General features: G+C 64.5%; 1 protein-coding gene across 1 annotated transcript; it reads right to left on the bottom strand.

The window, feature by feature from the left end:
- Positions 1-5,142: 5,142 nt before the first annotated feature.
- Positions 5,143-27,001, bottom strand: GNA11 (G protein subunit alpha 11). Its single transcript, XM_030298370.1, has 7 exons — positions 26,838-27,001; positions 15,444-15,628; positions 12,384-12,538; positions 11,879-12,007; positions 9,062-9,191; positions 8,832-8,985; positions 5,143-7,862 (listed from the first exon to the last, which is right to left on the bottom strand). Exons 1-7 carry the CDS (start codon positions 26,971-26,973, stop codon positions 7,672-7,674), a joined length of 1,080 nt encoding a protein of 359 aa, XP_030154230.1. The 5' UTR covers positions 26,974-27,001; the 3' UTR covers positions 5,143-7,671.
- Between the last annotated feature and the right edge of the window lie 622 nt (positions 27,002-27,623).

Below are 27,623 nucleotides of genomic sequence, written 5' to 3'. Positions count from 1 at the left end.
GTTTTAAATTTCGATGATGGTTCAATGAATCAAAATTTTTTTAACTTTATGGATTATGTCTTCGGTGTTTTATCTGAGAACTGTTTGGCAAACCCGAGGAGGTGATGTTCTCCGATCTTCTCTTCTGGGAGTTTTATTGTTTTACATGTTACATTTAGAGCTACGACCACGCGGAGTTCTTTCTTGTATGAAAGTAGAGGTTCTTCCCCTCCTCCCCCTCCTCCTCCTTCTCCTCCCCCTCCTTCTTCCCCCTCCCTCTCTTTCTCCCTCCTCCCCCTCCTCCTCCTTCTCCTCCCCCTCCCCTTCTTCCCCCTCCCTCTCTTTCTCCCTCCTCCCCCTCCTCCTCCTTCTCCTCCCCCTCCTTCTTCCCCCTCCCTCTCTTTCTCCCTCCTCCCCCTCCTCCTCCTTCTCCTCCCCCTCCCCTTCTTCCCCCCCCTCTCTTTCTCCCTCCTCCTCTTCCTCCTTCTTCTCCTCCCCCCTCCTCCTCCTTTCTCCCTCCTCCTCCCCTTCCCCTCCCCCTGTCTCTCCTCTTCCCCTCCCCCTCCTGCTTTTCCTCCTCCTTCTCCTTCTTCCTCTATATGTGAATGTCCAGTTGTCCCAGCATCATTTGTTAAAAAGACTGTCATCTCTCGGGGAGCCTGGGTGGCTGAGTCGGTTAAGCGTCCGACTCTTGATGTCGGCTCAGGTCGTGATCTCAAGGTCCGTGAGTTCGAGCCCCATGTCAGGCCCTGTGCTGACAGCTCGGAGCCTGGGGAGCCTGCTTCGGATTCTGTGTCTCCCTCTCTCTCTGTCCCTCCCTCACTCACGCTCTGTCTCTCTCACCCTCAAAAATGAATAAATGTTAAAAAAAAATTTTTTTAAGAAAAACAAAAGAACGGATGTGGGATATTCACCCAAAGGAATGCTGTGGCCACAGCTGGTGGTGAGGATTGACGACCCACAAGGACACGCAGCACTCTGTGTCACACAGATGTGACACTGAGTGATAGATAGAAATGACTCACCACAGTTCATCTTGCGCAGATAAAGTTCACAAGTGGAGAAAAGGAAACACAAATTTTAGGGTAGCTTAATTGAGCTGTACATTCGTAAAGAAAAGCAAGGAAGCTGAATTTAAATAAGTAAATTTAAAAAAACTAACTTGAATTTAAAGACATAAATTAAAAAAAAACTAACTTCAATTTAAATAAACAAATTTTTAAAAACTAACTTGAATTTAAATAAATTTAAAAAACTGACTTGAATTTAAAGACATAACTTTAGGGGCGGCTGGGTGGCTCAGTGGGTTAAGCATCGACTTCAGCTCAGGTCACGATCTCATGGTTGGGGGGTTTGAGCCCCACATCGATGTCTCTGCTGTCAGCACAGAGCCTGGGGTCCCCCTCTCTCTGCCCCTCCCCTGCTCACTCGCTCTCTCTCTCTCTCAAAAATAAACATGAAAAAATTAAAGTGTTAGTTTCTTTAAAAAAAATAAATACATTTTTAGAAACTGTTATGTAAATAAGTAAATTTTAAAAACCTAGCTTAAATTTAAATAATAAAAAAAAAAAAGCAAGGAAGCAAAGAGGGACATTACATAAGAGAATCAATTCACAGAGGACATGGCCACCGGAGCGTGTATGCACGAGGCACAGAAAAGCAAAATATGAAAGGCCTGAAAGGAGAAATCCGCAGATCCACAAATCTGCTCCCAAACGTTGACACCCCTCTCTCCGTAATCAGTAGAATAAGCGGGCAGAGTATTAGGAAGAATATAGAAGATCTAAACACCACCATCGACTGCATAGACTCGGATCAAATGACAATTCAGTCGAGAGATGGCAGTCTTTTCATTTATTTATTTTATTATATATATATATATATATATATACATATATATATATATTTTTTTTTTTTGAGAGAGAGGGAGAGAGAGAGAGAGAGAGAGAGAGAGAGAGAGATCACGAGCGGGGGGATGGGCAGAAGGGAGAGACGACACCCGGATCATGACCTGAGCAGAGATCAAGAGTCAACCGTTCAACGGACTGAGCCACCCAGGCGCCCCAACGCTTATCTAGTTTAAGCAGGCATATAATTTTGCGTTCGTTTCAGATGTACAGCGTGACGATCCGATATTTGTGCCCATCGTGAAACCATCGCACGAGGGGTCTCGTTAGGGGACATTTTGTTTTCCCGGGATGAAGGCTTCCAAGATCCCCTCTCATCCACGTTCACCTGTGCGGTACAGTGTCACTAACCACGGTCCCCAGGCCGCGCTAGCCACCCTGGACCGCTGACGGGCGCCCGGTTAAATTTCAGCCTGGGGCTGCAGCGAGCGGGGCAGCGGTGGACACGTGGCCCAGGCCGCTGGTGACCGAAGGGGCGACCTTGCGCGGAGAGAAACCTAACTGGGGAACGGTGGCTTAGAAGGGGTTTCCCAGGGACTGGCTTTGGCCACGGCGCATGCGCCACGGAGCGGCGTCCATTCCTTCCCGTCCTATTTCCTGAATGGCACGCGCCTTGCTGCGTCTCTGGTTTTACAAGCGTCCTTTGTGCCTAACAAGAATACGATCTGTACGTCGTTTCCAAGTACCTCCCAGTCCTCGGCTGCCGGGAGTACTGGCCGCTGAGGGCCACGGCTGTCCCCGCCGGCCCTTGGCCACACCTCAGGTCCTGCCCACCCCCGGCAAAGGCCCGAAGTCAATGCTGGGATAACCAAGTTTTTAACTGATCATTTCTTTGGAGAAGACGAGAAAGTCTTCCTGCCTCGATTTCACTGCTAGTTTTATATCCAGGAGAATGGCAAGCACTATCCAGGCACTTGCGTACCTGTGTTCACAGCGGCATCATTCACAGCCCCAGGTTGCCGTCGACAGGTCAGTGGGGCAGGCTTCGTGGGCGTAGCAACCCGGTTCTGCAGGTTTTCCGTCTTGAAATGCCCCCCCCCCCTTTTTGTTTTTTTTTTTTTAAACAAAGATCGTGTGTTTTCATTTAGTTCGTGTACGCGCCTCGCTGGACCGGCCGCGGCTGGCGCCCATGTCCGGCGAGCGCTGGCCTACCGTCAGGGCAAGGAACTGGCCACTCCGTGCCTTGGTTTCCCCACGAGAGGAGGAGGAGAGGCCCTCCCGCGGAAAAGCGCGCGTCGGAGCCTGCCGGTGTGCGGGAAGGCCGGAGAGCTCGAGAGCGGCACCTGCTGGACGCGGCGGGCATGACGTCCAGGTGCGCCGGCTGCGTCGCGGGGCCTTCTCCTCCCCGCCTCACTTCCTGGATCCTGCCCCCTCCTCTGCCCCCACCCGGTGCAGCCCCCATCACGCCCGCGGGGACCAGAGCAGTCCCCTCCGCCGTGGATCCCCGGCTCGGGCCTTCATCCCTCCAAGTCCGTCCTCCCCATGGCGGCCATCGGAGGGCGCCCGTGAGCACCCGAGTCAGGTCTGGCCCTCCTCAGCCCGCAGCCCTCCGGGTCGCCCACCTCTCTGGGGGGAAAGCCCTAGTCCTCCTGAGGCTCTCAAGGCCCTGCAGACCTGCCCCTGCCCCTTCCTGCCCTCCCCTCCTCCCTCTCTCCCCCTCACCCACTCTGCTGCAGCCACGCGGGCCTTCTCACTGTTCCTCCGACATGGGAGCCCAGTGCTGCCCCAGGACGTTTGCACGGGCTGTGCCCCGTGCCTGGGGTGCCCTTCTCTCACGTCATCATTGTTCCCCATCCGGCTTCCCTGCTGTGTCTGGTGCCACAGCCTTCAAGGCCTATCCCACTGATGAGCAAGTGCGGAAAGCTGGAGGAGGCCGTGCAGAGACTGAACGCCTTGGACACGGCCGGTGGGAGTGTGAAACGGGGCGGCCGCTGTGGAAACGGGTTGGTGGTTCTTCAAAAAGCTAAATGTAGAACTACCGTGATCTGGCGACTGCTGGTGCGGTGTGTAGTCACTAGAACGGAAAGCAGGCTCTCAGCCTGATGTTTGCACACACAGGTCCCCTTCAACATGATTCCCAGTCACTGAGACGTGGAAATAACCCGAGTGTCCACCGAAGAAAGTGGCTCATCCATAAAATGATCATCCAGCCTCGGCGAGGAAGGACGTCCTGCCGCCTGCCACCACGTGGATGGACCCGGGGGACACTGCACCGTGACAGGAGCCAGACACAGAAGGACACGTCCTGCGTGACCCCACTCACAGGGGGTCCCTAGAGGAGTCCCGTCCTCAGAGGCAGAGAGTGGATGGTGGGAGCCAGGGGTGGGGAGTCCGTGCTTCATGGGGACAGGGTCTCAGTCTGGGGAGATGGAAAGTTCTGGAGACGGATGGAGGGTGGGTGCACGACAGTGTGTGTTTGATGCCACTGGACAGCTCAGCGGTTAAGCGTCCAACTTCGGCTCAGATCATGATCTTGCGGTCCGTGAGCTCGAGCCCCAAGTCCGGCTCTGCGCGGACAGCTCAGAGCCTGGAGCCTGCTTCGGATTCTGTGTCGCGCTCTCTGCCCCTCCCCACTCATGCTCTCTCAAAAAATGAATAAACATCAAAAAAAAATTTTTTTTTTTTTTAATAGTACGTTTAAGTAGGCTGTATGCCCAGTGCAGAGCCCAGTGCCGGGCTTGAACTCATGAGCCGCAGACCCAGACCTGAGCTGAGATCAAGAGTCAGATGCTTAACCGACTGAGCCAGCCAGGCGCCCACAAATGGTACATTTATGTGCGCTTACCACTTTTTAAAAAGGAAAAAATCCGAGGAGTGGTTGCGGAGACTGGCCTAATACAGGTGGGGGAGGAGAACGTGTTCCAACAAGAGCAGCCCCCACGGCCCCCACGGCCCCCACGGCGAGTAGCAAGCCCGGCCCAGAACCGGGCTCCCCGGTCCCCTGCCCCCGGTGAGGAGGCGCTACTCTTGCACGATGCTCTCGTCCCGCAGCACAAATGGACTTGAAGCCAGGGTCCAGAAAGAGGCCCTCAGAGCAGGGGCCCCGATGCCACAGTCGCCGCCCGGGGCCGGAGGCACAGGCGTATCCCGGGGCAGCTGTGGCCACGGGTCCCAGGAGCTCAGACACCTGGCCAAAGGTGCTGGGGTCCCAGCCAGATGCGCAGACACCAGGCAGCCCCCTGCAGACCCTCGGCACCAACGCACTGCCCAGCACCCACCACGGCCAGCGACAGGAAATAAGCCAGAGGGGGCCACGGCATTTAGGAACAGAATTTATTCCAATTTAAAACAGAATTCATTTCAGGAGAAAGATATGAAAAGTCAATTTCCATCAGGTATCTCTGGATTAAGGGGTCAGGGCCCCGACACGATGAGCAAAGCCTGCCGTCCAGCCCGCCCGACCTCGGCAGCCTTGGCCCCAGGACGTTGGCATTGAGCTAACGTGCCCATCCCCCAGCGCTCACGATACATGCATTTCAAATGACAAAAGGTTTAAAAACAGTATTTTTATATAATATTCTTCTTTAAAATAGGTTAAGGTTTAAATCGTCTGAAATCAGGCCTGTGTAATGTACAAGTATAACCGGAGAACGTCTGCCGGCGGCCTGCCGGAGGATCCCCGCACGGTCCCCGCACGGCCGCGGGGGGGGGGGGGGGGGGGGGGGCGTTGGCACTGGGAGCAGGCGCGGCTTCCCCTCTGCTGGGGATCTGACGGCGCAGCGGGAGGGGCGGGAGGCCCGCGCTCTCGAGAAGGTCCACCAGGGTGTAGAACAACACAAACAAACCTCACAAGATGGGCGAGGGAGGGGCCCAGACCACGTGGTCCGTCCCCCCCCCCCCCCCCCCCCGCTGACATCGGCACAGAACTGGTCTCGCACCCCCCGCGGCGCACAGCACCCGCCCCCCTCCCAGGGTTCCGGGAGCACCAGGCTCTGGCTTTGGGGTGCTCGGCATACTGCTCCCTCTGGGAAAAGTGAATACTTTGGGTGCCTCAGGCCCGCGGCGCACGGCACCCTGAGAGCCCAATCCAGTTCCCTGGCGATCCGGGCCCCAGAGAGGCGCTAAGACATGGAGGTGCCCACCCAGCCAGGACCCTGCGTTCCCCGCTGCCGGCCCACAGCACACACCTCGCATACACACACGGCACGAGGGCCCTTTCGGTAGAGGCACCGAGGGACGACTGGCACAGAAAGCGGGGGCCCTGCCCCCCCCTGCCAAGTCTGCCCCCAGAGAGGGCCGATCACCAGGAACGCAGCCACCCCGCCCTCAAGGGACTCTGTGCGGGAGCCACAAGCCTCGTCCTTTCTCCTCCGGAGCACAGAGGAAGCGGGCCAGGCACACAGGACCGGCGTCTGGGCTGGTGGCTGAGCTGTTTCTACCGTGTTTGAAGACGGCCCCCATAAGCAGCAGCCACACAGACCGCTAACGCGCCGCGACCAGATGTCCTGGGCGGGTCCAAGGCATCACCGGCGGTTCATCCCTGTTACTTTGTGCAAATCAAAACAACCAACCCACAGAAAAACACTGTAGTGCTTGCTCAGTCTACATCAGATGAAACAGCCACCTCATCCCCCCCCCCCCCCAAAACAGCCCCCTGCTTGTTCCCACCCTCTGAGCCCCTCGGAAGAAGGGGGCTCAGGCAAGGCGGCCCCGGCTCTGGCTCAGTGCGTGGCCGTGGCCGTGGCCAGGCCTGGAAACCACCAGGGGGCCGAGGCGCCAGCTACCGGCCTCCACGCGGCCTGGCCGCCGCGGGCCCTCGATGGCTCTGGGCAAAGTGCGTGTGCTGCGTGCTCGCTTCCCGGGGTGGGGCTCGGGGCGGACCTGCAAGACGTGGGGGCAAGTGCTTGCTGCCGGAAGCCTCCGAGAACCCCGCCAGGGGCGACTCCTCCGCTCCTACCTCCAGGGGACAGACCTGAGAAGATTCTGAAAAAGTCCCCGCCCCACTCGCACTGTTTCCAAACTGCTTTCAAAACAGAACACATCAAAAGTGACTCCCAGTCCAAGGGGGCCTCCTTCTGGCCTCCTGGATGCAGCGGGGTGCCCTCGGCCAGGGCCGGAGGGTACGGGACCCTCGGGGGTGTGCCGATGGCAGCCTGCAGGGCCCTGGGAGGGCCCCCAGAGGTCTGCGGGGGCGGGGAGGGCTGAGAGCCAGGCCGTCTCCCCGACCAAAGAGTGGGCACACTGCGTTTTCCTTCCTCACCAAAAAAAAGAAAAAAAAAAAAAAAAAGGTTAGGCACTTCCCAGGGCGGGCAGCGGGGGGCGCCACCCACCCCCACTTCTTGGAGTCCAGGGTGTCAATAACTTAGGAAGAGAAAGAGAGAGAAGTCACAGTCCCCAGGCCTCCGCCGCCGCGCCTGTGAGGGAAACGACCAAGAAACGAGGGGAGGGCAAGCCGGGGAGTCCGAGGCCGGCGGCTGGCTCTGTCCCCGCGTGACCGCCGGGAGGCCGCCGGCCCGGGGCCGCTCGTCTCCACTTGTCTCCATCCGTTCTTCTGTTTCCTTTTTTTTTTTCTTTTTTTCTTGTTTTATTTTTTTAGAAAAAAGCGAGCCCCGAGTCAAGGCCAAGAAAAGGCGGCCTTGCCGCTGACACAGGTGAGAAGGTGCACGAGGTGTAAGAAAGAAAGACGTACGTCCCCTGATAACTGTGAAATAAAAACCATTTGTTAAAAATATGAAAACGAAATCAACCGGTCTGCGGGCGGAGCCGGGACAGCCGGCCGGGCGCGGCGCCCCAAGGAGGGGCCCGCCTGGGGCTCCCCCTCTTCCCTCGGGCGGCCGCGGCGAGGTCACACGAGGTTGTACTCCTTCAGGTTGAGCTGCAGGATGGTGTCCTTGACGGCCGCGAACACGAAGCGGATGTTCTCCGTGTCGGTGGCGCACGTGAAATGGGAGTAGATGATCTTGTCGCTGTCGGGGTTCAGGTCCACGAACATCTTCAGGATGAACTCCCGGGCGGCCTGGGCGTCCCGCTGTGGCCCTGGGGGAGGTGGAGGCGGGTGAGGCCCCGCCCCCGCCGCGCACGCGCACATACAGAGGCACCGCCTCCTCCCTGCTCCCATGAGGGCCCCCGCGTGGAGGCCACAGGCCCCGAGCTGCGGTCTCCCGCAGCTCCCGAGGCGGCAGCTTCACCAGCGCCTACCGGCCTCCACGCAGGTCACCGCCCACCCACCCCCCCCCCCCCCGCACGCCTCTCGGTCGAACAGCCCACCACCTCCAAACCGCACCCACCTTCCTTCCCACCGCGTCCCCGACACACCCCCGTCCCAACACGGACGGGCACGTGGCCTCACGCATGCACACACGGCCCCATGCGCCCCCGCACACGCGTGCACACTTGCACAGCCCCGGCCCAGCTGTCGGCCCACAGCCACGCGACAACAGTCCACCAGCCGGACAAGGCCAATGGGGAGGCTGTGGCCAGACCCCGACCGCCCCGGCCTGGGTCCTCTCCCTGTCCTGTGTCCTGGGAGGCAGCTGCGGGGATGCCGAAGGGCAAGGTGGGGGCCGTCTCTGCTCGGTTTTGCCTTCTGCTGGACCCTGGGCACTCTCTGGGCCACCCCTTCGCTGCCAGTGCCTCGCTCCCTCCCAATGCAGGGGTGGGAGGCGGGGCGGACTGCCGGCTGGGTGGCGGCCTGGGAGCACAGCGTCCGGGCGGGGCGGGTCCCTCTGCCGCTGTGCACCAGGCACAGCGCACGCCCTCCCCAAGAGGACGCCCCCGCTGGGGACACAGAGGCTCGGGAAGGAGCACCGAGGCAGGCGGCCCGTGAAGCCACCAGAGCTCCAGGAAGCTCCCGGGCTCGCACTAACTGAGCCACCAGCCTCTGCCAGGGCCCGTGCGAAACACCGTCCTCACCCGCGTCCCCGCATCGCAGGCACTGAGGTCCCGAGAGCACGCGGGACGGGCGCCCGGCGCCCGGCGGCAGAGGGGCGGAGGAGGCCGGCTCACCGTCGAACTCCGGGAAGTAGTCCACCAGGTGGGAGTGCAGAATCTTGTCCTCCAGCAGGTCCTTCTTGTTGAGGAACAGGATGACCGAGGAGTTCTGGAACCAGGGGTAGGTGATGATGGTCCGGAACAGGGCTTTGCTCTCCTCCATGCGGTTCTGCGGGAACGAGGGGGTGAGCGTGGGCGGGGCCCCGGCCGCAGGGAGGAGGAGGAAGCGGAGGAAGGTGCCTCACCTCGTTGTCCGACTCCACCAGCACTTGGTCGTACTCACTCAGGGCCACGAGGAACATGATGGACGTCACGTTCTCAAAGCAGTGGATCCACTTCCTCCGCTCCGACCGCTGCCCCCCCACGTCCACCATCCTGCGGGGGACAGGAGCCCGGCGGGGCTCAGCACCCAGGCCCGCAGACAGACATCTGCGAGGCCTCGGGCCACCCCCCCACCCCCCCCCCCCCCCCGCACCTGTTGGGCCCGGCAGAGCCCCTGCGGGACACGCTGCCCTGGCCGGGGGCACTGCGCCCGGGCACCTGCCCCTGAAGGAGTCCCAGGACTGGGGAGCCCGGGGGCCCAGGCGCTCGGGGAGGGGGGGGCAACCCCTGGAGACCCATCCCCTCGTCTGCGCATCATGCACAGATGTCTGTGACACACGGGGAACGGTCTCGATCTCCACAAGGGGACGGAGATAAACCCTCGCGCCATGAGCCTCGGCATCACAAGGGGGCGGCTCAGACAGCGAACTGTCTCCGCCAGCAGGTCTCCTGCCCAGCAGGACCAACGCGCGGAAAGTAACAGTACTAACAACACGCTCACAAGCAGAAGGAGCAGCAGGGGGAGGAAACACCAGGGACACCCCATCACGCGGGCCTGCCTGCAGGGGTTGGCCGCTGGCTACCCAGGAGTTGCCTGGCCCCGGCCCCGGCCCTGAGAAGGCAGGGGTTCTGGCCGCGGCTGCAGCGGGGGCTGCAGGGAGGGGCTGACAGGGCTGTCGCCGGCCTGGCCCACGGGAGCAGGGCTTCCTGGCAGAGCGCTCCCCCCCCCCCCCCGGGAGACTCCAGAGAGCACAGGTGGATGGTGGATGTGCCAGGGTGACGCTGAACGGACGGGACAGTGGTGACAGGAGGGTGGGGACTGGCCGAGGGCCCTGTGTGAGGGCCAGTCCGGGGAGTGCCATCAGGGCTGACGGCATCTGGGGCCACGGCCTTACTGGAAAGCGAGGCCTCCCCAGTGTGGAGCAAGGTCTCCACGCAAGGCCCCTGTTTGGGACCAGGCCCATCTCCTCACACACCGGGGCCGTCAGGCCGTTACTCAGTGCTGTCCCACCTCCGCTGAGGGGCCAGACCCAAGCTCAGTGCCAGGGCCCCGAGGCTGTCTCCACGAGTGCACGGCTGGAGGGGAGGGGTGCGGCTGGAGCGGAAGAACGCAGCTAACGAAGGGTGGGCTGGCTGGGGAACAGCAGTGGCAGAGGGTGGGGGCCCACGACAGAGCTCGGGCACCCCACAGAGAGGGGGCGACAGGGAGGGGCACCAGGGAAATGGTGCCAAGAAGAGGGGACACACCCAGCTCAGGCTCGGGCACGGGAGGGGGAGGACACAGCAGGCACAGGACACGCAGAGGTCAGGGTGAGGCCGCGAGGAGTCCCTGAAATGGGGGCTCGGGGGAACCCTCGTCAAGCCGCAGCCTGTGCTCTGGAGACCTCAGGTCTGAACTCTGAGGTCACAACCCCGCCGAGGATCTAATTAAAACAGAAAGCTGTCACCAGGAAAACGGGCTGTCGGACACACACAGGGAGGGTGCCCCCAGCTTCTGAAGGTTCCGGGGACCCCAGAGGGCTTCGGACAGAGGCCCGGCAGGTAAGAGAGGGTGCGGACGGCAGGGAGGGGTGAAGGCCAAAGGGCCCCTCAGAACACAGCCAACAGAGCTGGCGCTTTGAGGCCACGGGGCGGGGCGCCATGGCCGGGGACAGGGGCCACGGCTGACCGCCTCTTTGGGACCCCCGCCCAGGAGGCACCGGCCCCTTCCCCAGGGTGAGCCTGCACACAAGGAGCAGAGGGAGCCGTGCCGGGGGCGCTGGGCTGAACGTCCTCCAAACGAGTGCACCCAGAACCGGGCACGGGACCCGCCGTGGGAGCAGAGCCACTGCAGAGGTCACTGGTTAGGAGGAGATCACACTAGACAGGGTGGCCCTACTCTGATCACCGGTGTCCTTACAGGAAGAGGGACAGCTGGCCGCAGACACACGGGAAGAGGCTGCGTGGCCACAGAGGCAGAGACGGGGCGGTGCGCCTACAAGCCAGGGGGTGCCAAGGACGGCCGGCGACCCCCGGGAGCCGGGAGACGCACGGAACAGACCGTTCCGGCCTCGGAAGGAACCAGCCGTGCCCTCGCCTCAACCAGCTCTGCCTCCAGCGCCAGGACAGAAACAACCGCCCACCTGTGCTCCTTTGTTACGGCGGCCCAGCAGACGTGCACCTGCCCTCTGCCACTTAGCGACTCTCCACCAGCTGGGACCCCACTGAGAGGCCGGCCCAGGTCCTCAAGGACCTCAAGGCACCAAGTCTACTCTGGCCACACGACTCTGGCCCCAAGCGAGAACCGCCGCACCCCTTCTGCCAACGTGCCACGAGCCACAGTGGGCCCGAGAGCCAGAGTCCAGGACCCTCCTGTCACCCAGCTCTGTGTGGGTCCCCAGGGCCGTCAGGAAGCCCGCACTGCCCTGAAGCGTATCCAGGTCTGGCGGGAACTCCAGATCACCCTCCCTCGTCTGAGGCCCCGTCACAGAGGGCCCCCCGGAAGACCCTCCCCTCCAGGCCGCCTCTGGCCAGCTCCGCCACGACCCGCGCCACTACTGGGACACGGCTCACGTGGAAACTCGGTGGCAGCTGTATGAGCCTTCTCTCCCATCGGGGCAGGACGCTCCCTGGGAGCAGAGGCCGGGACCCAGTGAATCGCACTGTCTCCACAGCAGGTGCTTGGGCCCCTCCTTCCTGCAGTTCACAGAGCCCCAGGCAGCCCCAGGGCCACCACCCCCAGGGAACCAGGGCGCAGGTACCTGAAGATGATGTTCTCCAGGTCGAAAGGGTACTCGATGATGCCGGTGGTGGGCACTCGGACCCGCAGCACGTCCTGCTGGGTGGGCAGGTAGCCCGAGGTGGCAATGCGGTCCACGTCGGCCAGGTAGCTGTAACACGGCAGGGACGAGGCTGTTCGGGCCAGCGCGTGAGGGGTGGGGGGACGGCCTGGCCACCACGGTCCCCCCAGCAGCCCTCACTGGCGGGGGTGAAGCAGCCCCGCCCTGGGTCCCGTGGCCAGGGGAGCCGCACGACTCGAGCCGGCTCTGAGGGACTCTCTCCCAGGGGACTTTCCAAAACGAACCTTCTCGTTCTAGCACAGTAGCAGAGGCTCACAGAAAAGTGGCCACAGCAGACGCTCGGGCACAGCCAGGCTGCCTACAGTGACCACGTCTCGCCAGCGTGGCCCACGTGTCACGAGCAGCAGGCGCCCGACAACCCCGTCGTGGCCCTGGCTGGGACCCGCGGGGCGGGCGCGCTACTCACTACTTGGCGGAGTCCGAGAGCTGATACTCGCGCCTCCGGTCGTAGCACTCCTGGATGCCAGGGTCGTCCCACAGGGTCTTGATGGCGTGGACATACCGGTGCTCGAACGTCGTCACCTTCTCCACATCGACCTCACGGATCAGGAGCGCGTTGGCCTGCGAGCGTGGGTAGGGAGAGCCGTGGGCTCGCCGGGGGCCCGGCCACACGGGGCGCCCGACCGGGGCGGGCCGTCACCCGGTTAGGCGGGAGCGCGCGTCAGGCGTGGGCAAGGGTGGGCGGCAGCGGCTGTGCCCCGGTGAGCAGGGCCCGGGAACGAGGCGGTGCCCGCGGGGGGTGCCCGGCTGGGTCAGGGCCCTGCTCCGCGGGGCGGCAGGCGGGACCGGAGGAGACCGCGCACACGCACAAGCAGATCCCGTGAAAGGGACCGAGGGCAAACGGGACGACGGAACGAACACCACCGCCAGCCAGCGCAGGAACCGAGTCGGGGAGCCGCTGTCTGGCCTGCACCCCCCCGCCCCCCCGCCTGGCACACAGGAGGCTGGGGGTGGGGCTTGGGCCGAGGAACCTGCCAGCGGAGGGGGAGGGGCTGGAGCTGAGCTGATCACCGCGGCCAGTGGCTTCTTCACTCACAACTACGGCAGGAACCCGCACAGCGCCCCCGAACCCGCAGGGCGAGGGGAGCCGCTCCTGGGGAACCAGGCCCCGAGGGATGCCCCAGACACGCACGCGCACACACACACACACACACGTATACACACGTGTGCACACACACAACAGCGAGGCAGGTGGCTCAGGAGACTCTCCATTTCTCCTCCAGCCCACTCCACGTGCCTGTCCTCAGGGTGGTCAGGCCCACACAACCGGCCACCAGCTGGGGGACCAGGGAGGACACAGCCGGACAGAACTCAAAATGGGGAACGAGGGAGCCCTAGCCAGGGCGCCGAAGGCCAGCAGGCTCCTCCTGGACTCGAGGGCTGCCCCCACTTGTCCCCCCTCCAAATGATGCTCTCCGGTCCCCCGGCCGTGGCCTCCAGCCCTCACCTGCCTCTCGGTCAGGGGCCTGGAGAAGCAGGCACCGCCCCCGAAAACCCACTGACTGTGCACACGTGGAGATCGGGGACCGGTGATCTGCTTCTGTAAAAGCCCAGAGAGGAGTGTCGTCAGCTTTGTGGCCACACTGTCTCTGCCAATGCAGCGAAAGCCACTGGGGACTCTACGTAAACGAGTAAGCGTGGTGAGAACCAATAAAACTGTTTACGGAAACAGGCCACAGCCGGTGGCCCCTGTTCTGGACGCTGACGGACACCTACGGTCCAAACACGGGATCCGCGGGACACGCGGTCGGGACGCTGGAGGGGGCCTCGGCGGTGCAGGTCACACTGACCCAGACCCAGAGGACAAGAGATTCCAGCAGGCCCCGTACGCGCGGCTCACGGCCAGGACGGCAGGGACCCCCCAACAAGCCCAACATCAGGCCCTGCTGGGGGGTCCCTGATCATCTGTGAACCAGGCATAAAGGGAGGAAGGTGCCAATCGGAGATACATCAGCAATCTAGTTGATCGACCTTCTTAAGCCTCGAAGCAAATGGATTAATTTAAACCACCTCATGTTAGCCCAGGGCAGACTTCTGGGGCTGAACGAAACACTCCAAAAACAGATCTACAAAAGCAAAGCCGAGGGAGGCCAGCAGCGCGAGCCCACTGGTGCGGGGCCGGCGGGGACGCTGCGGCGAGAGTGGGCTGGTAGCTCCGCCCAAGGGCAGACCCCGAGCTGCCCTGGGACCGCCCCCCCCCCCCACTCCTGAGAACAGGCCCCCGAGAGCGGAGGACAGGTGTGCCAACGAAAACCTGCACGTGAGCGTCTCAACAGCAGGATTCACAAGAGCCAAAAGGTGGAAACGATCCAAGAGTCCGTCAGGCGGTGAGTGGATTCACACAGGGTGTCCTCCACGCACGGGCACGTCCACAGATGAACGTGTCCACCGCGTACGCGCACGTCCCTCGGCCGCGGGCAGGAGCGAGGCGCCCACCCCCGCCGCCCCGCGGAAGGACCCCGAACACGCGACGCTCAGGGAGGGAACCGAGCACGAGAGGCCACGCTGGGTGTGAGTCCGCGTGTGTGAAACGTCCGGAACACGCTTATCCGCGGACAGGAAGGGGGCTCGTGGGGGCCGGGGGAGGAAGGGGTAGGGGAGGTCACGGCTGAGGGGGACAGGGCTTCTTTCTGGGGGGAGGGAATGTTCCCCCATGGATGTGGTAGTGCCTTCACAGCTCTGTGCGTCAGAAACCGTGCACTGCGCACTTAAGTGGAGGCCTGCACGGTGGCTGAATTCTGTCCCAACAGCTGTTAGTGAAAAAAAAAGGAACGGGGGTGGGCGGCACCTGGGTGGCTCCGTCAGTTAAGCGTCTGACCGGCTCAGGTCATGATCTCCAGGTTCATGAGTTCAAGCCCCGCCTGGGGCTCGGTGCTGACAGCTCGGGGACTGGAGCTTGCTTCCGATTCTGTGTCTCCCTCTCTCTCTGCACCCTCCCCCCCCCCCGATCACGCTCTGTCTCTCTCTCTCTCAAAATAAATAAACATTAAAAAAAAAAAAGAAAGAAAAGAAGAAGGAACGAGGGGTGCCTGGGTGGCTGTCGGTTAGGCATCCAACTCCTGATTTTGGCTCAGGTCATGATCTCACGGTTTGTGGGACAGAACCCCATGTCGGGCTCCGTGCTGACAGCGTGGAGCCTGCTTGAGATTCTCTCCCTCCCTCTCTGCCCGTCCCCCCGCTCACAGGTGCGCTCCCTCACTCGCTCTCCCTTTTAAAATAAATAAACTTAAAAAAAAAGGAAGGGAAATGCCCCCTCCCTTGGGATCACCCAGAGCATCACACAGGGTGCCGAGGGGCCCGTCCCCCGGCAGGCTTCCCTGCCGTAGGACGGGAGCGCTAAGGCCCGGCCAGGACGGGCCCGCACAGGCGCTGCGAGCAGGCAGGCCCTGGCAGGGACCGGGGATGGGGGACGGGGGCCGGGCCCCACGCCGCGTCCAGCCCGCCCGCTCCCGCCCGAGAGCCTCACCTTGTTCTGCTCGTACTTGTACAGGATCTTCAGGGTCTCCATGGCGCGGATCATGGCCTGCATGGCGGTGAAGATGTTCTGATACACGAGCTTGGTGAAGCCCCGCTTGTCCTCCTCCGAGTAGCCCGCCCCGTGGATGATGCGCATCTGCTTGATGAACGTGCTCTTCCCGCTCTCGCCCGTGCCTGCAGAGCAGGGCGCGTGAGGACGGGCCGGAGCCAAGGCCGGGGGCCCACCCGGCAGAGGAGGGCCCACGGGGGAGTCAGAGCCCAAGGGCCCAAGGGCCCAAGAGCTCGGCGCTCGGGGCGGGCGTGGGATACGCGCGGCCGGCACGCCGCCGGTCTGGGAGGCGCGTCCCCCGTCTTACCTCCCTCGTGTCCCCAAGCATACGACCCTGCCACACGATGGGAAACTGGGGCTGGGGGCCTGGCGCCTGCGGTGCGTCCGGCACCGAGGTACGACACGGGCAGGTACCCCAAGCGTCCGGCCCGGCCACCTGGCAGGGGTGACTGGCCTCCGTGAGCGCTTGCCGGGTACGCTGGGTCTGGTGCCCCAGGGAGGCACGGGGCCATGTCTCTGCCACATGCCACCGCCCCTGGACTCTCAGGTGACAAGCTACTCCTCCTCCAGGGCCCCCACGGCCGGCCGGCCCCCTAGACCTTCCCACGCCCACCGTGGACGCCAAGCGTCACGTGGCGACATCTCCGCGGGCCCCCGACCAGGGGCCCCACCGAAGCCGGCCTTCCTTTGGGTCAAGAGTCGGGTATCCGCACAGAAGCCTGGACGCTCTAAGGACCGAATATGTCCCCACAAAGGTCCCCGAAAGCTCCTTCCCCCTCAGCCCTGAACTCACAAACCCACCCAGCGTCACGCCGCCTGCTGAGCGCTCCACGCTCACCCGGAGCGACCACGGCACCAGGAGTCCAAGCCCCGTGTCCCACGCCCACCCAGAAGCCACGCCAAACCCGGCGTCCGCTCCCTTCTCCCGGCCCGCTGAGCTGGCGCGCACAACATCAGCCCCGGGGTCTCCCTTCTCCCCCGTAAGCACGAGCGGCCGCGGGGCTCACCGGGCTGCTCCAAGGCAGCACGCTGGCCCCCGCCTCAGCCTCCAGGATCAAAAGGATCGGAGAGCCAGCTGGAAAGGGGCTACGTGGCCACCGCACCCTCATCCCGGCCCCACAGAGCCCCGGACCGGCACGCTCTGATCTCGCCGAGGCACAACGCAGCCCGGGCTCCCCTCCTGCGTCGGCCTCGCGCCCCCAGGTGGAGGGGGCCCCCACACTCAGGGCCAGCCACCGCAGAGGCTGTTAATGCCCACGGACCTCCACGACGCCCCCTTCCCGAGGGGGAGACCGAGGCCCCGGCAGTGAGCGCGGGCCGGACTCCGTGACTCACTTGCAGCCGACAGAGGACAGATGACGGCGCGTCACTTCGGAGACTAGGTCCGCACCGCCCGGCACCACTGGCCGAGGGGAAGGGGGGGCGCCACACCGAGCACGCTCGAGCGGCGCTGGGCAGAGAGGCCACGGGGGGGACCGCAGCCGGACGTGGCCGACACGTGCTCTGCAACCCCATGAGGGTCCCCGAACCAGGGCCACCCAGACCCCGGACCCCCAGAGACTAAGTCCCGGAGTGACATGATCACACAGCAGAGACAACCTGTAACTCCTGAGAGCGCGACACCTGAAACTGCTGTCTGACGACCCTCCACGGGACCCACTCGCAGACCGAGGCCCCAGACGCGCCCCGCCCACTGCTCAGGCTTATTTTCACCGCTCTGGGTCGGTCCACGCACCTCCCGCGCCGTGGCCCGTGAGGCGATCCGCGCTCCACAAAGCCCCGCGGCCTGGGGGTGGACAGTGGCCGCTGCCCGAGTCGGGGGCTCTCTCTGCAGGTGTCTGCGGCCGGCACCCCCCGCGGCCCAGGAGCTTCCGCAGGGGACCGGTCCTGCGGGCCCCGCGTGTCCACACTGTCCTGCGGCCGGGAGGCCCTGAGCCACTATCTGAGTGACTGACTGCACTCGGGGAGACCCGGGCCCCTAACCAGACAGCACGAAGCGGGGCCTTGGCTGCCTCTCTCGTTCCTTCATCAGCTGCCTCGGATCCGCCGCAGAGTAAGTGAAACGACCTCGGGTCCCCTTGGGTCTGTCATCAGGTAACGTGGTTACCTGCCCGCCCTCTTCCATCCACCCTTCAAACAATTCGCCTCTGCTGTGAAAGTGACAGGAGGCCACCTGCGCGCCCTGGCCGGCCCCCCGCCCCTCGGCGAGGGTCCCACACTGCTCCCCCTCACCACACACCGCGGGGAGGGGCGTGCGCGCTAGGAACGCAGTTTCTCCCGTGCCTTCCTCCTGGCCAGCGCCTGTCCCCTGGGCGCTGCTGACCCCAGGCCGACTCGCTCTCTGGGGGGCGACCCGGGCACTGTGGGGGTTGCTGTGGGGGCCGGGCAGCATCCCCGGCCCCACCCCCTCGATGGCAGGAGCCCCCCAGTGTGACAACCACAGCTCCCCAGACACGGCCCAGTGACCTCCAGGGGGCAGGACTGCCCTGAGAAGCCCTACTTTTGACAAAAACGCTGCTGCAGGAGAACTGCCCGGCTGGTCTGTTCTGGTCTGTTCGGGAGGCTCGCTCCCAGGAAACAGCTAACCAGGTACCCGCGTTACAGCCACAGCCCCCGACGCAGCCCCGGAGGTCAGCCCGCCGTGCAGACACGGCAGGTCGCACGCCGAGGCCACAAGGCACCGCCCCGAGGGCAGCACACGCGGGAACCTCGGCACGGGAGAGGCCAAGGCCACGGCTCCCACAAGAGGCGGGGGGAGACCACGGGAGGGGCCTGTAGACCGCACCGTGTGCAGCCGAGGACCGACCTCACACCGGCTCCTTAAAAATGAAGGCAAGGGGCGCCTGGGGGCCCGGTCGGTAAGCTTCCAAGCCTTCATTTCGGTTCAGGTCATCATCATCCCACAGTTCGTGAGCTCAGGCCCCGAGCTGGGCTCCACGATGCTGACGGTGGGGGGCCTGCTGGGGATTCTCTCTCTAATGCTCTCTCTGCCCCTACGCTGCTTGGGCGCTCTCTCAAAATAAGTAAACTTGAAAAAAAATAAATGAAAAACAAAATTTGTAAAAAATAAAAATAAAAAAATTTTGTAATTAAAATTACAGAACAAAAATAAAAATGAAGGCAAAAGAGGGAAGCAGCCCCCCGTGGAGGCTCCGGGGGCCGTGCACACACGTCCACACACACGTGTGCACACCCGCACATGTACACAAGGGCACACGAGTGCGCACACCCACACCACCCACCCACACCCACGCCCACGGCTGTGTCAATCAGCACAACATACTGCTGTGAGCCCCGGCGGCGGGGGGTGGGGGGGGGGGGACAGGAGGTGAGGCTGGTGTGCCCGTGAAGGGCCCTCGATGCCGAGCCAGAGCAGCCCCACATCTGGTACGAAGCCGGGCTGAGGGAGGACAGGGGGTGGCGGGGACACTCTCCGTAAAACCGAGATATAAGCAGGATGTCAAGGAAGCCTGAAACACACAATCAGCTCCCGGAGAGGTCGGGGGCACCGGACAAGCTTCGTGGCCGAGGTCCCACGGTCCCTACCTAGCCCTGCTGTCTAGTCTGGAAGCGCCCCCCACACGGCAGAGTAGCCACAGCAAAGACCGAGGTTGTGGTCAAACTCCAGCAGAAGCGAAGTGCACAAAGACAACGTGAGACGATGTGCCGACTACCCTAATGTGAGATAACGCGTTAACTGACCTGATTGCAGCAATCATTTTGTGGTACGTGAGCGCATCGAATCATCAAGCTACATACCTTAAACCTGCTCAGCATCGACATCGCTCACGTGTCAATAAAGCCGAGGGGAGGAAAGACGCAAAAGGGACCGGCACGGCCGACAGTCCCCATCTGCCTGGGAAACGGGGTAATCAGTGACCCTGCCCACGGCAGCCACGGAGAAAGGAGGGAATGGAGAGAAAGGCAGGTGTGGACAGGTGAGGACCTCAGAGAAAAATGCCACGTGTCGCGTGTGGCGTACACTCTGGGCCTACGTCAACGGAGCAGGAAGCCTCCCAGGCCCGGTGCCGCAGCACAGCAGGCGGGAGCCAGCAGGGCCCTCTGCCCTGGCACAGGCCAGGCCCACTGCCCAGGAGGCGCTGGGCCACCGCAGCGTCCGGGAGGGAGGGGAGGGAGGGCTGGACGCAGGGGACCAGGCTCCGTGCAAGACTGAGCTGGCCAAAGCAACCCAGGCTCGTTTTCCAGATGCCCCGTTTCCGGGGCCAACTGAGCCCCTGCCATATCTGTCGTCACGTAGCGCCTGGAAGCTGGGACTGGGGCCTGTGACAGAATCCCTGGCCCCAGGAACTGCCACACACCTGACCCGATGTGCACCTGCCCACAAGCGTCTCGGAGGCCAGGCCTGCCTGGACCTCACGGCTGAGCCCATCTGGAACCAGCCACTCACCCAGCCCCGCGCCGTGGTCGACGCCCCGGGTTCCAGTCAGCCCTGCCCCCCTCACCTCCCACGGGGCTCTGTCCTGCCCGACCCACCGCCCCGCCCAGTCTCCAGCCTCCGGTGCAACCTGGCTGGCCCACGCTCACACTCCCCCTGAAAGACATCTGGTTGCACGTGCCCTCCTGGCTCAAAACCTTCCGGGTGCCCCCCAGGGAGGGAAGGCCCCACCTCGTGCCCAAGACCGGGCCCCACTCCCCCACGCAGACTCGCCTACCGCGCCCCTCCTCGCCCCCAACCACGCAGGCACAGCTGCCCTGGACCCAGGAGCTCCAAAGTCGCTCGCTCCGACAAAGACCGGTGTCTTCACTCCAGCACCCACGTGTGACTTCCTGGAACTTTCCTACAGCCGCCGAGAAGCGGCATCGGCCCAGAGGCCCCCCACGGCCCCCACGTCCAGGCAGGTGGTTACAGCGGCCCAGCCGTGCTGCGGAGCGCACTCAGAGCCTAGTGGGAACCCCCGCGGACGCATGGATGAGATGGGTGGCGGGGGTCCCTGCGGTGGGGCGCCCTGGGCCGAGTGATGAAATCACACCGCCTCCCTGGAAGGAACCGTGCCGGCGCCAGGTCCTGGCGGGGGGCAGACCCCAAGTCCACGACCGTGGGCCCCCGGCCTGCCTGCTGCTCATCATTTCAAGGAGACGTCCGTGGGCACTTGTGCCGCCAGGGGACATAAGCCGCCCCCGGCGCGACTGGCGCTTCCTTCGCAGAAACGCAACCTCAGGTCTTCCTAGAAGTGCCCTCGGCCCCCTGACACTCCACCCCTTCTCGCTCCAGACGATGCCACCCCAGTTATTCATGCGGCGGGGGTGGGGGGGGTGGGGGGGGGGTCTACCCAAAGCCGCCTGCCCCCAGCCCCCAGCCCCCACCCCCCAGGCCAGCTCACGGAAGATGCTGCACAAGCTTTTTGTGAATGAACAGAATGAACTTGGCCCCCATCCAACGGGCCGGCTCCGCCAAGCATCCCCCGCGGGTCCTCCTCATCCCGGTGCCGGGCGGGGGACTCGACTGGTTGTTAACTCAGGGACGGGGAGCCCCTGGGGGGCAGCCCAGCCTGGCGCCTGCCCCACAGGATCAGATGGGATGCAGCAGGACCGGGAGCCCGTGGACGCCCCCCGGGTGCGCCCTGACGCATCCCTGGCAGGAGGGTCGCATCTGACCCACGCCCAGCTGAGACAAGCTGAAAAAAGGGGAAAGAAAGGAGAAGCCAGAGTTGGAGGAGATGCCGCTGTCCGGCCTCACTAGGGACCGAGCTCTGGGGGATGGGCAGGGGGTGGGGGGCAGGGAGGAAGGAAGTGTGAGCCCCAGCCCCAGACGGGCGGGAAAGGGACCCAACGCCGTGGGGGCCAAGGCCTAACAGGCAGGAAGCATGGGACCGCTGAACCCTGGACCCCGGGGGCAGGCCGCCACGGTTCCGGCTTGTGGGCAGTGAAGCCGGGAGCTCCTGGGACTGCGGGGAGACCACGCGAGAGCACCCCTGCGACCTGGGACTCCCGGATACCCCTGGGACCTCAAGCTGTGCCAGCGGGTCTGATATCAGGGACGGGACGCTGACCTTACCCAGGAGGACAGAGACACTGTAAAGTCCTTGAGCAGCTGAGGATGGCAAGTCAAGCCCGCTCATTCCTTCAGTGACACCACTGTCCCCATATCCCCTCTGGCGAGGCGCAGAGGGATACACTCTGGAGGGTCACACAGCCAGGGACCGTCGGACCTCCACAGCCTGGGGCCATCTGGCCTCGGCGTTGGGGCGGAGCACTCGTCGCTCGGCTGTGGGGCCCAGAGAGCGAGAAGACAGCAGTGTGCACCTCGATGACGAGGGAGAGGAGGGAGGACACCCCGGGGCTGGGGCCGCGGGGCGCAGACGCCGGGCCGTGACGTCGGTTGTTCCTCCCAGCCCAACGGTGGGACAGCTGTCCCTGCTGATGTTGGTGGGCGTCCTTCACCCCACACGTGTCACTGCGCCCCCGCTTTTGCCCCCGTGTGCCAAGTCCTACTGTAGCCCTTCCTGGGGCACCGAGGTAGTCAGGACCCTGTGAGCCCCCAGTCCTGCCCAGCCCCCCATCCAGCCCAGCTGGGGAAGAGGGACGGGGCCCGCACAGCTCACCGACACCTCCACAGAGGCTCGGAAGACAGGCCAGCTGGGCAGAGATGGCGAGAGCCTCCCGTTTACGCTCCTGCCCCAAGGGACTCTGGGAGTGTTCTAACCTGACACCTCCTGTCCCTCTCAACACGATGCCCCGGGGCCAACACGAGGCCAGTTCCCAGGGGACCGGCCGGAGCTGCCCCTTCAGAGGAGTCTGCGAGTGCCCGGGGCACAGAGCGCCACCCAGCTGCCAGGGCTCAGGAAAGGTAAGGAGGAAAGGCAGTGAGACGGTGCGTCCCCGTGCTGCAGGACAGGGTGGCCCCGCTCAGGGGCAGAGGGAACTGCCAGCCAGGTGGACGGTGTGGTCGAACAGAAATGAGATGGCGGCCCCCGTCTGTCCCTCCCCGCCATCCCTACTTCCGATTTCCAGAAGACAATGCCGAGACCGGGCGGGAGTCACGCAGAACAGAAACCCCACCCCACACCTGCCGGCCGGGTGCTGAGGGGTGGGGACAGGTGCCTCCCAGGGCCGTCGCAGCTGCTTTCATAGGGGACGTGGTGCAAAGTGCCCAGGAGGACGGGCAGCGACAGGATCAAAGGGCTCCCTCTGCCTGCCGAGCACCTGCTGTGTGCCAGGGGCCTCAGTGGCACCATCACACTTAATCCTGGGACAGTCACTCCCATCAGACGGAGGAGGAAACCGAGGGCGGGAGCCGTGGTCCCGCCCCAGAGCCAGCGCCCCCCGACTGCCCCGAGCCGGCTGCACAGGGAGCCCTCAAAGCAAGCCCCCCACACCCACCAGCAGGAGCCCCCGAGGAGGGTAACCGTGAGCTGTCCGCTGGGGTCCCCATCTGTTCACATCAGAGCAGAGGGCCACAGGTGAGATGGCATCGGGCCCACCTGAGCAGGGAGGCTCGGGTCCCCAAGGGCTGTGGTGGCAGCACCAAGTCACTCCCGTCCCGTTTCCCTGGGGGATGTGAATTCCGTTAGCAAATGGAAGTCACTGGCCACCATTCCTGAGACTGCAGGCTCTGCACCGGGGGCCGGGGTGGCAGAGAGCAGCGGGAGCAAGGACGACACCGCGCGGCGACTGAGTGGCCGTGAGATGGGACCCAGACGCGGGCCGGATGCCCCACAGGGGACAGATACGGTGGCTGCCCCAGAAGACAGGCACCGGGACCGTGGGCACAGGAGCTACAAACACCTGCGAGAGGCTGCACACCTGAGGGCTGGGATGGCGGTTCTGTGAGCAGCCCGAGCCCACGGACCCCAGAGGCTGGCTGTCCTCGGCTCCCGGGCCGCCCTGCCCGCCGGGACAGCCGTACCCGGCGGGGGCCCGCAGATGGGGCCCCTCCTCCCGAGGGCAGTGGGTCCGGCTCAGTCCACCCACTCGGTCCACCCGGCGTGGCCCGGAGCCCCAGACCAGACCCGCCCGCCCCGGCTGAACTTTGCACCGGGCACCATCTGGGACCGAGGGGGACAAACACACCTCCCCTCCCCCTCCCCGGACTGCTGTAAGCGCCAAACGCCGGGCACCACGAGCGGCGATGCCCGTGGCCGCGCTCCTGGGGCTGCACCGGGGAGGGCTCCGCCACAAAAACATGAAAGTGAAACCTCTTGTGGTTAAATATCTGAGGCAGAACGCTTCCTCATGTCCCACCGCAGCCCGGCTGGGCACGGCGCACGCGGGGAAGGAGCAGAGCCTGGAAAGGCCTCGATCTTCCATCAGCGCATCTGCGCAATGGGAGCTCAGCGCCCCCGGGGCACACCTGGCGGCCCCGCGGGAGGGAGAGAGAGCCGCGTCCAGGCGCTGGCGTCCTCCCGCACGTGCAGGGAAACTGAGGGAGGGGGAGCTCTGAGGGCAGCGCGGGGCCCCCGCAGCACTAACACGGACTGCGCCCCAAGAAAGCACACCCTCTGGGCAGGAGAAACGAAATCTGGATTTAAGGGGCGTCAGGCACATCCTGGGGTGGGTCACGGGCCCGCCGCAGCCCAGGGGCTCCCCGAGGTGCCTCCCGCTCTCCGGGGTCCCAGGGCGCGCAGCACGACCGCCCTGCCAGGAGCCGGTAGCCACGCTCCACACGCTCCGCTCGGCGCCTCGAAGCCCCGGGAGGCGCGCCCTTCCCACCAGGGCCACCACACCCCATGCCAGATTCCGGGCCTTTCCACTGCCCTTTGGGGGCCGGCGCAGCCGACAGGAAGCCTGTGGAACTGACCGCCCTGCTTTATTTAGAAGTCCCAGAGCCGCGGAGGCTCAGCCGGGCCGTTCGCTGCCACCTCCAGTGACCGGGGTTCCCGTGAAGATCTCGATTTTCAAATAAACCCGCCCTAAGGAACAGACGAGGGGCACCCCCAAGTGACAGAAACACAACAGCAAAGGACCTGGCCAGAAGAGGTCACGGGAGGCAGAAGCCAGCCAGGCCTGCCCGGGACCCCTGTCCCTAGAGCTCCTAACGGGGTTTCAGCCCGCAGGCCACGGGGTCCTCCCGCGCACAATTCTGAGTCCTCAGGACCCAGATCCCGGGAGCTGGCCCCGCTCAGCCGCGCCCTCTACTCCCGCTCCGGACAGGACAAAACGGTAACCAGAGCACGGCCTGACCAGCGGCACCCAGAGAGCCGAATGCGCGCATCGCACACGTTCACACACACACACGGCCTACCAAACACACACGTGTGTATGCGGCTTTCTGGTGGACAAATGGAAAACTCGCTTCGAAAGCCCTCCCCAAACACCTGACGAGCCTACACCCCAGCTCCACAGCCCGCACTGGACCCCGTGTGCTGGCACGGAGCATGGCTTGGGGCGGGGGGGGGGGGTTCCCAACGGGGGCGACCCTGCCTCCAGGGCACCCCAGACATTTGCTGCTGTGCTCTATGCCACAGACCTTCACCTCGGACCCGCAAGCCCACCCCTTCGTTTTCCCATCTGCCCCGCATGCCTAGCACGTCACGGCCTCGGGGACGGGTGCATGACCCCCCCACAGTGCAGCCTGGCAGGGGGACGGCTGGGTGCCTCTCCAGGGTCACGGGGCGGCAGAGGTGTGGGGCTGTAAACAGGCAGGCACCAACACTTTCAGCAGGTGGCCCCGCTGGGTCCCCCAATCCAGGGACACTGGAGACGCACGCCAAGGCTGCAGAAGCGTGAGCTGCTGACCTGCCCCCTCGAACCCCACTCAGCCCAAAGCCTGCGTGCTCAGGACAGGTGGCGGGCGGGAGCACCTGGAGGCTCACACAGCCCCCGGGCCAAGGCCAACTGGTGGTACCGTTACGAGGCCGAGAACTTCCGAAGCCCCCCTCCCATGATAAAGTCTGTGTCACACTGGAGAAGCCAGCCAGAGCCATGCTGTCCCCCTAAAGACCCCTGGGCCCCACTGCAAGTCTCCCCCAAACGTGAAGATTACTCTCTGCCTGTCTTTTCTGCAAGGATGGCCTATTTTGCAGTCTTCGGGTAAATCGGGACGTATGTTTGGAAAAAAAACAACAGGAAAGGTACTTCATCAAATGGGGGGCCCACGTGGGTTACCACAAGCAGGAAATGCAATGCATCCCCCTCAAGACCTGCCACCTCCCAAAGGGCCACCCACCACTCATTCACCTGCAGGCTCGGCTCCTCTAAACCCCCCGCCACTCTCTGGGCGCACCCGCCTGGGCCAGCCGCCCGCTCCCACTCTGGGCCCGTCCAGGCTACCCCTGAGGGCGAGTGAGCATTTCCAGCCTTCCCCGTGGTGCAGGGCGCAGGGCTGGGGAGAGCAGGGCAGGGCCAGGGTTTCTGTTTTGTAAACGACCTTCCTGCCTTTGGCGGTGGTGCCCTGCGACAGCCCTCACTAGGGTGACAGCACTTTGCCAACAGCCGGGCCCACTCGTCCCTACAACAGGTGTGCCTTGGGGCGATGGGACAGGAATCTTCTGCAGGAGGAGGCCGACCTGGGAGAGCCCGCTCTCACCAAGACAGAAGGAAGGGGTTTGCGGAAGGGTGGTGAGCTGGCCGCTTCTAAGAATCTGGGATAGTTCCTGCAGTGCCCGCACCCTGGCCTCGGCCCGAAACAGAAACCCCGAGGGAACGGAAGGCTGTCTTCTCCCGGAAGGGATGTAAAACCGTTCAAGGAGGTTCTCCCCGCAGCGGGAATGGGGTGCTAGACGGGGGACAGACCCCCCGCACACAGGAACAGGGCTCCACCTGCTGGGAAGAACCGAGACAAGATCCCGGGAGGTGAGGGGCACAGCTAGCGGGTGACAGCCCAGAGGTCCGCTGCTGAGCAGACGCTGGGGCAGCGACCGGCTAGACTCGGTAGAGCAGGGACAGACGGCCAGCCCTGCGTGGGCAAGGGGCTCCTGCGGTGAGAAGTGGCACAGGGCTGACCCTCGAGGGTTCTGGGTCCCTTCCCAGGCAGTAGAGGCAGGGGCTGACCCCACAAGGGCCTGGACATCTGATGTGGACGGCAGAAGTAGGGGAGGATTCCCGAGGCCCGACGCGGACAGCACAGGCACGGCTGACCCCACAGGGGCTGGGACTTGCCGTGCACAGCACCGGGCAGGGCCGGCCCCGGAGGAGGCCGGGGCCTGATCTGGACAGCACGGGCAAGGCTGACCACGCAGGGGCTGGGACTTGCCGTGGACAGCACCGGCAAGGCCGGCCCCGGAGGAGGCTGGGCCGTGCTGCGGACAGCACGGGCAGGGACGGGGGCCCGCCGCGGACGGCACGGGCCGCGGGCAGCACGGCGGGGGCGGCCCCACCCGGCCGGCGCGGACGCCCGCTGGCCAGCGGGACCCCGGCAGGCCCGGCCCCACTCACCGAGCAGCAGCAGCTTGAGCTCGCGCCGGGCGTCGCGCTTGTCCCGCCGCAGCTGCTTCTCGATCTCGGCGTTGATCCGCTTGGACTCCTTCACCTCATCGCTCAGGCAACACGCCATCATGGACTCCAGAGTCATCGTCCCGGCCCCGGCCGCCCGCCGGCCGCCCCCGCCGCCGCCGCCGCCGCCGCAGCCCCCCGGCCCGGCCCTGGCCCTGGCCCGGAGCCGCCCCGGCCGCGCCCGCCTGGCCCTAGGCGTTCGGCCCCCGGGGCCGGCCGGTCCGCCTCGGCCGCCTACGAGCGCCGGTCCCCGCTCGGCCGCGCACTCCCGCCCAGCTGCCCCGCGCCCGCGCCCGCGCCCGCGCCGCCGCCGCCGCCGCCGCCGCCAACCGCAGCCGCCGCGACCGAGCGACAAGCGGTGCACAACCTAACCCGCGCCTGGACAACGCCGACGGGCGGGCAGTGCGGCCAATGGGAGGGGGCGGTGGCCCGCGCGCCCGCCGCGGGGGCGGGACTAGCGGCTGCGCTGGGCGGGGCGACGCGCGGGGCGGGGCGGGGCGCGGCGCGGCGGGCGCGCCCGCGGGTTAGGTTGCGCCGACGTGGGAAGGGGGACGCGCAGCCGGGAGCCGGGCGGGGCCGCCCGGGATTGTGGGAATGTGGCGGACTCGGCCGGCTGGCTCGTCTGTGCTCGGCTCCGCGCGGCCCCGCTCGGGCGGTCCGCTGGGCCCCGGAGCGAGCGGCGTGGACCCCGTAGCTGCCGTCGCGGCACCCGGGGACCTCGGCCCGCCG

This window comes from Lynx canadensis, chromosome A2 (genome assembly GCF_007474595.2).
Source record: "Lynx canadensis isolate LIC74 chromosome A2, mLynCan4.pri.v2, whole genome shotgun sequence".
In the NCBI taxonomy this organism is placed as follows: Eukaryota; Metazoa; Chordata; class Mammalia; order Carnivora; family Felidae; genus Lynx; species Lynx canadensis.
The sequence above is the reverse complement of the archived record's forward strand: the minus strand, read 5'-3'. Positions and strand labels throughout refer to the sequence as shown.

What these genes read in the sequence shown, in the direction of transcription:
- GNA11 (XM_030298370.1), bottom strand. Translation starts at nt 26,973, where the DNA reads ATGACTCTGGAGTCCATGATGGCGTGTTGCCTGAGCGATGAGGTGAAG. An exon ending in ACAAGTACGAGCAGAACAAG is followed by an intron (nt 12,539 to 15,443) that starts GTGAGGCTCTCG and finishes CCACGCTCGCAG; the next exon opens with GCCAACGCGCTCCTGATCCG. An exon ending in CTCTCGGACTCCGCCAAGTA is followed by an intron (nt 12,008 to 12,383) that starts GTGAGTAGCGCG and finishes GCCGTGTTACAG; the next exon opens with CTACCTGGCCGACGTGGACC.